The sequence below is a fragment of the Chiloscyllium punctatum genome, chromosome 47 (assembly GCF_047496795.1).
Source record: "Chiloscyllium punctatum isolate Juve2018m chromosome 47, sChiPun1.3, whole genome shotgun sequence".
Lineage (NCBI taxonomy): Eukaryota > Metazoa > Chordata > Chondrichthyes > Orectolobiformes > Hemiscylliidae > Chiloscyllium > Chiloscyllium punctatum.
Window position 1 is genome coordinate 42,832,319 of NC_092785.1, and position 6,807 is coordinate 42,839,125.

General features: G+C 73.6%; 2 protein-coding genes across 2 annotated transcripts in view; both read right to left on the minus strand.

Annotated features, from left to right (window-relative positions):
• The window catches only part of LOC140468686 (T-cell surface glycoprotein CD3 zeta chain-like), a 684,153-nt gene that overhangs the window by 657,230 nt on the left and 20,116 nt on the right, over positions 1-6,807 (minus strand). The window lies entirely within an intron of this gene.
• Positions 171-3,482, minus strand: LOC140468611 (uncharacterized). The gene has a single exon (XM_072564710.1). It carries the CDS (start codon positions 3,461-3,463, stop codon positions 707-709), a length of 2,757 nt encoding a protein of 918 aa, XP_072420811.1. The 5' UTR covers positions 3,464-3,482; the 3' UTR covers positions 171-706.

Below are 6,807 nucleotides of genomic sequence, written 5' to 3' on the forward strand. Positions count from 1 at the left end.
TGTGTGTGAATGTGTGTGTGTGAAAGTGTGTACGTGTGTGTGAGTGACTGTGTGTGTGAGCGTGTGACAGTGTGTGTCTGTGTGTGTGTGTGAGAATGTGTGAGTGTGTAAGCCCTGGGTACCCATTCCCGACACGCCACTCTCACGGACAGCAGGGAGTCACACGCGTGGACATGACAATCGGCGTTTTATTTCACATTGGAACAGAAAGCTTATTCGACACTGAATGAAACCGCCCACACTCCAGCCTGTCCTGGCCTCGCGCTGTGCGTGTGAGCGGAAAATGTTCGGTGCTGGGCGGGGCCGGGCCGGTGTGCCCTGTGCCCGGGTGATGTCTCCGGTCTATTCCGTGCCCCTCGGAGCCTCCTAGTCACAGTCCGGGAGTCGGCTGGAGTCTCCCCTCTCCGTCACCAAAATGTCTTCCGGCTTCCCCACTCCCTCCGACGCCACGGGTGCCCTCACCGAGTCGCTCTGAAGGTGGTCGAGGGAGGAGCGGGGGCAAGCTTGGGGTGCCAAGGTGGGGGGGGGAGAGGCGAACGGGTTTTCCCTGGACCCCCGCCACTCACCCCTACCCCCCCCCCCCCTTGTGCCTTCAGCCTCCCGCCCAGGGGTGGGGCCACGCCATCACTGGCCGGTGCCGCTCTCCCCACCCCCCCAGGTGGCCGGGTGAGTGAGCCCCCCCTGGTCGCACAGCTCCCCCAGCGCCCTACTGCCCCCTAGCCCTGGCTGCCAGCCCTGCAGGCAGGCTTCGAAGCCGAGCGGATCCAGCCCCAGCCCAAAGCCCCCGATGTCGTAGCAGGCCAGGCGCCCCTTGCAGAGCGGGCAGCGGTGGGGCTCCGAGGCCCCCGGCGCCTCCCCCGCCTGCCCGCCCTTGCCAGCGGGGGGCGCCACGAACAGCTGCTTGCACAGGGCGCACTCCAGCGCCCGCTCCCCCTCGTGGACGGGCTGGTGGGCCAGGAGCTGGGCCCAGGAGGCGAAGCCCCTCTTGCACATGCCGCACTCGAACAGGGGGCGTGGTGGCGGGGGTGAGGCGGAGGTGGAGGCCGGCGGAGGGGGGGGCGGGGTGGGGGCGGAGGGGAGAGGCGGGGGAGGAGGGGGGAGGAGGAGGGGGAGGGACGGCGGCCGAGCTGGTGGTGGCCGGCGCCCGCTCCCCCGCCCGACCGTGGACGTTGCGGTGCTTGCTGAGCCCGCCGGCGGTGTGGAAGCGCCGCAGGCAGACGTGGCACTCGAAGGCGGGCTCGCCGGCGTGCTGCCGCTCGTGGGCGCGCAGGCGGGAGGCGCTGCCGCACCGCTGCGGGCAGAGGCGGCACTGGTAGGTGGCGGCCGGGTCGCGGGGCAGGTGGGTGAGCCGGTGCTTGGCCAGCACGCTGGCCGTGTAGAAGCCCTTGGGGCACAGCTGGCACCGGAAGGGCTTCTCGCCCGAGTGCGTGCGCCCGTGGACGCAGAGCTCGCTGGAGGTGTAGTACCGCTTGGGGCACAGCTGGCAGGCGTAGGGCTTGATGCCGGTGTGGGTGCGCTGGTGTTTGGCCAGGTCGCTGGAGCGGTAGAAGGCTTTGGGGCAGTTGGCGCAGCGGAAGGGCCGCTCCCCGGTGTGGGTGCGCCCGTGGATGCGCAGCTCGCTGGAGGTGTAGAAGCGCTTCTCGCAGACCGGGCAGCCGTGCGGGCGCTCCCCGGTGTGGAAGCGGCCGTGGATCTTCAGCTCGCTGCCCGTGTAGAAGCGCTTCTCGCAGACCGGGCAGCCGTGCGGCTTCTCGCCGGTGTGGGTGCGCTGGTGCTTGACCAGGTCCCCCGAGCGGTAGAAGGCACGCCCGCAGGTGGCGCAGCAGAAGGGCCGCACCCCGCTGTGGGTCTGCTGGTGGCGCCGGAGGTCGCCCGAGGTGTAGAAGCTCTTGCCGCACTGCCCACAGGCGAAGGGCCGCTCGCCGCTGTGGAAGCGCCGGTGCCGGGTCAGGTTGCTGGAGGAGTGGAAGCGCTTGCCGCACAGCGGGCACTGGAAGGGCTTCTCGCCGGTGTGGATGCGCTGGTGCTCCAGCAGGTGGCCCAGCCGGCCGAAGCGCTTGCCGCAGCTCGAGCAGGCGTGCGGGCGCTCGCCGGTGTGCCACTGCTGGTGCACCCGCAGCTCGCTGGAGGTGTAGAAGCGCTTGGCGCAGAGCTGGCAGGGGAAGGGGCGGCGGCCGGTGTGGAAGCGCTGGTGGGCGCTCAGCTCCGGGTAGCTGGGGTAGCAGCGGCCGCAGACGGCGCACTCGAAGGGCCGGTGGGTGGCGTGCCGCGGCCGGTGCAGCGCCAGGTGGCTGAGGGTGGCGAAGGTCTTGCCACAGGCGAAGCACTCGAAGGGCCGCTCCCCGGTGTGGGTGCGCAGGTGACGCTGCAGGTGGGAGGGGCAGGCGAAGCCCTTGCCGCACTCCGGGCACGGGAAGCGGTTGGGCCGCGGCGCCCGGCGCCTCTCGCCGGGGGGCGGGGGAGGGGAGGCGGGGGGCGGCGGCGTTGCCGCGGCGACCCACCCGCCCCCCTCCCCCGCCCCGCTCCCGCCCGGCTCTCCCAGCGCCGCTCTCTCCACGGCGCCCCCTCCCTCGGCCTCCTCCTTGACCGCGGGTGCCCCCCGGGCGGTTTCCAGGCCCCCCAGAGCGTCGCCGGCTCCGGTCCGGACGGTTTCCAGGCTCCACCGGAGGGTTTCCAGGCCCCCCGGGGCGCCGCCAAGGCCGCCTCGGTCAGTTTCCAGGCCCCCCAGGGCGTCGCCGGGGCCACCTCGGTCGGTTTCCAGGCCCCCTCGGAGAGTTTCCAGGCCCCCCTGGGCGTGGCCGGGGCCACCCCGGACGGTTTCCAGGCCGCCGCGGAGAGTTTCCGGGCCCCCCAGGGCGTGGCCGGGGCCACCCTGGACAGTTTCCAGGCCGCCGCGGAGAGTTTCCGGGCCCCCCAGGGCGTGGCCGGGGCCACCCCGGACAGTTTCCAGGCCCCCGCGGAGAGTTTCCAGGCCCCCCAGGGCGTGGCCGGGGCCACCCCGGGCAGTTTCCGGGCCCCCTCGGAGAGTTTCCAGGCCCCCCCGGAGGGCTTCGAAGCCGCACGGGGCGTCGCCCAGGCTCCCGCGGAGAGTTTCGAGGGCCCCCGCTGCATCGCCGGGGGCCCCCCGGAGGCTTTCCAGGCCCCCCCGGAGGGTCTCGAGGTTCCCCCGGAGGGTTTCGAGGCTCCCCCGGAGGGTCTCGAAGCTCCCCGGGGCGTCGCCAAGGCCCCCTCGCAGGGTCTCGAGGCCCCCCTGAAGGGTTTCGAGGCTCCCCCGGAGGGTTTCGAGCACCCCGCGGTGAGGACCACCCCTGGCTGCGGTCCTCGCTTCCTCAGCCTCTCCACCCTCCTCCTCCTCCTCCTCCTCCTCCTCCTCGTCCTCGTCCTCGTCCTCCTCGTGTCTGGGGGTCTCCACCAGGGGGTTGCTATGGTTACCGGGAGACGGTGGGCCTGGGGCAGGGGCCATTGCTGCAGAGGAAGGGGACACACATCACGGTCAACAGGTAACGTCAACTTCCTGCCCCCCCCCCCCCACCAGGCCGTCCTGCCCTCCAATCCTCCAAAACACCACCAACCCCTCCCCGACCCTACACCCCCCACACCCCACCCCAACCTCGGCACCCCCCCCCACACACACACACACCCCCAACCTCGGCACCCCCTACACCCCCCACACACCGCCTCCCCCCCAACCTCGGCACCCCCCACCCCCCCCCCCCACACACACCCCCTCCAACCTCAGCACCCCCTACACCCCCCACACCCCCTACACCCCCCACACCCTACCCCAACCTCGGCACCCCCCACCCCCCCCCCCACACACACCCCCTCCAACCTCAGCACCCCCTACACCCCCCACACCCCCTACACCCCCCACACCCCCCCACACCCCCTACACCCCCCACACCCTACCCCAACCTCGGCATCCCCTACACCCCCCACACACCCCCCAACCCCGGCACCCCCTACACCCCCCACACTCCCCCCCAACCCCGGCATCCCCTACACCCCCCACACACCCCCCAACCCCGGCACCCCCTACACCCCCCACACCCCCCCACACCCCCTACACCCCCCACACCCTACCCCAACCTCGCCATCCCCTACACCCCCCACACACCCCCCAACCCCGGCACCCCCTACACCCCCCACACTCCCCCCCAACCCCGGCATCCCCTACACCCCCCACACACCCCCCAACCCCGGCACCCCCTACACCCCCCACACTCCCCCCCAACCCCGGCATCCCCTACACCCCACACACACCCCCCAACCCCGGCACCCCCTACACCCCCCACACACCCCCCAACCCCGGCACCCCCTACACCCCCCACACTCCCCCCCAACCCCGGCACCCCCTACACCCCCTACACCCCCCACACACCCCCCCAACCCCGGCACCCCCCACACACCCCCCAACCCCGGCACCCCCTACACCCCCCACACACCCCCCAACCCTCAGCACCCCCTACACCCTCCACACACACCCCCCAACGTCGGCACCCCCTACACTCCACACACCCCCCAACCCCGGCATCCCCTACACCCCCCACACACCCCCCAACCCCGGCATCCCCTACACCCCCCACACACCCCCCAACCCCGGCATCCCCTACACCCCCCACACACCCCCCAACCCCGGCATCCCCTACACCCCCCACACACCCCCCAACCCCGGCATCCCCTACACCCCCCACACACCCCCCAACCCCGGCACCCCCTACACCCCCCACACACTCCCCCAACCTCGGCACCCCCTACACCCCCTACACCCCCTACACCCCCCACACACCCCCCAACCTCGGCACCCCCTACACCCCCCACACACCCCCCAACCTCGGCACCCCCTACACCCCCTACACCCCCTACACCCCCCACACACCCCCCAACCTCGGCACCCCCCACACCCCACACTCCCCCCCAACCTCGGCACCCCCTACACTCCACACACCCCCCAACCCCGGCATCCCCTACACCCCCCACACACCCCCCCAACCTCAGCACCCCCCACCCCCCCCCACACACACACACCCCCAACCCCGGCACCCCCTACACCCCCCACCACACCCCCCAAACCCCGGCACCCCCCTACACCCCCACACCCCCCCCCCAACCTCGGCACCCCCCACACCCCCCACACCCCCCACACCCCCCACACCCCCTACACCCCCCACACCCTACCCCAACCTCGGCACCCCCTACACCCCCCACACACCGCCCCCCCCCCCAACCTCGGCACCGCCTACACCCCCCACACCCCCCCCAACCTCGGCACGCCCTACACCCCCCACACACCCCCCCCAACCTCGGCACCCCCCTACACCCCCCTACACCCCCCACACCCCCTCCAACCTTCGGCACCGCCCTACACCCCCCACACACCCCCCAACCTCGGCACCCCCTACACCCCCTACACCCCCCCACACCCCCTCCAACCTTCGGCACCCCCTACACCCCCTACACCCCCCCCCCAACCTCAGCACCCCCTACATCCCACCCACCCCCCCCCCCCAACCTCGGCACCCTCTACACCCACCACACCCCCCCCCCCCAACCTCGGCACCCCCCACACCCCCACACCCCCCCCCCCCAACCTCAGCACCCCCCTACACCCCCCACACCCCCCACACACTCCCCCAACCTCGGAACCCCCTACACCCCCCCACACCCCCCACACACTCCCCCAACCTCGGAACCCCCTACACCCCCCACACCCCCCACACACTCCCCCAACCTCGGAACCCCCCACCCCCCCCACACACACACCCCCACCCCACACACACCCCCCCAACCTCGGCACCCCCCCACACCCCCCCCCCCAACCTTGGCACCCCCTACGCCCCCTACACACCCCCAACCTCGGCACCCCACCCATACCCGCCCCCCCAAACTCGGCACCCCCCCACACCCCCCACACCCCCCCCCCCCAACACACCCCCCCCCCCAACCTCGGCACCCCCTACACCCCCCCACACCCTCCCCCCCCAACCTCGGCACCCCCTACACCCCCCCACACACCCCCCCAACCCTCGGCACCCCCCTACACCCCCCACACCCCCCCACACACACCCCCCAACCCTCGGCACCCCCTACACCCCCCACACCCCCACACCCCCCCCAACCCTCGGCACCCCCTACACCCCCCACAGCACCCCCAACCCTCGGCACCCCCTACACCCCCCACACACCCCCCCCAACCCTCGGCACCCCCTACACCCCCCCACACCCTCCCCCCCCAACCCTCGGCACCCCCTACACCCCCACACACCCCCCCAACCCTCGGCACCCCCTACACCCCCCCACACCCTCCCCCCCAACCCTCGGCACCCCCTACACCCCCCCACACCTCCCCCCCAACCCTCGGCACCCCCTACACCCCCCACACACCCCCCCAACCCCGGCACCCCCCCTACACCCCACACACCCCCCCCAACCCTCGGCACCCCCTACCTACACCCCCCACACACCCCCCCCCCACCCTCGCCACCCCCCCCCCCCCCCCCCCCCCCCCCCCCCACCCCCCCCCCCCCCTCCCCCCCCCCCCACCCCCCACCCCCCCCCCCCCCCCACCCCCCCCCCCCACCCCCCCCCCCCCCCACCCCCTCCCCCCCCCCCCCCCCCCCCCCCCCCCACCCCCCCCCCCCCCCCCCCCCCCCCCCCCCCCCCCCCCCACCCCCCCCCCCCCCCCCCCCCCCTCCCCCCCCCCCCCCCCCCCCCCCCCCCCCCCCCCCCCCCCCCGCCCCTCCCCCCCCCCCCCCCCCTCCCCCCCCACCCCCCCCCCCCCCCCCCCCCCCCCCCCCCCCCCCCAAC

What these genes read in the sequence shown, in the direction of transcription:
- LOC140468611 (XM_072564710.1), bottom strand. Translation starts at nt 3,463, where the DNA reads ATGGCCCCTGCCCCAGGCCCACCGTCTCCCGGTAACCATAGCAACCCC.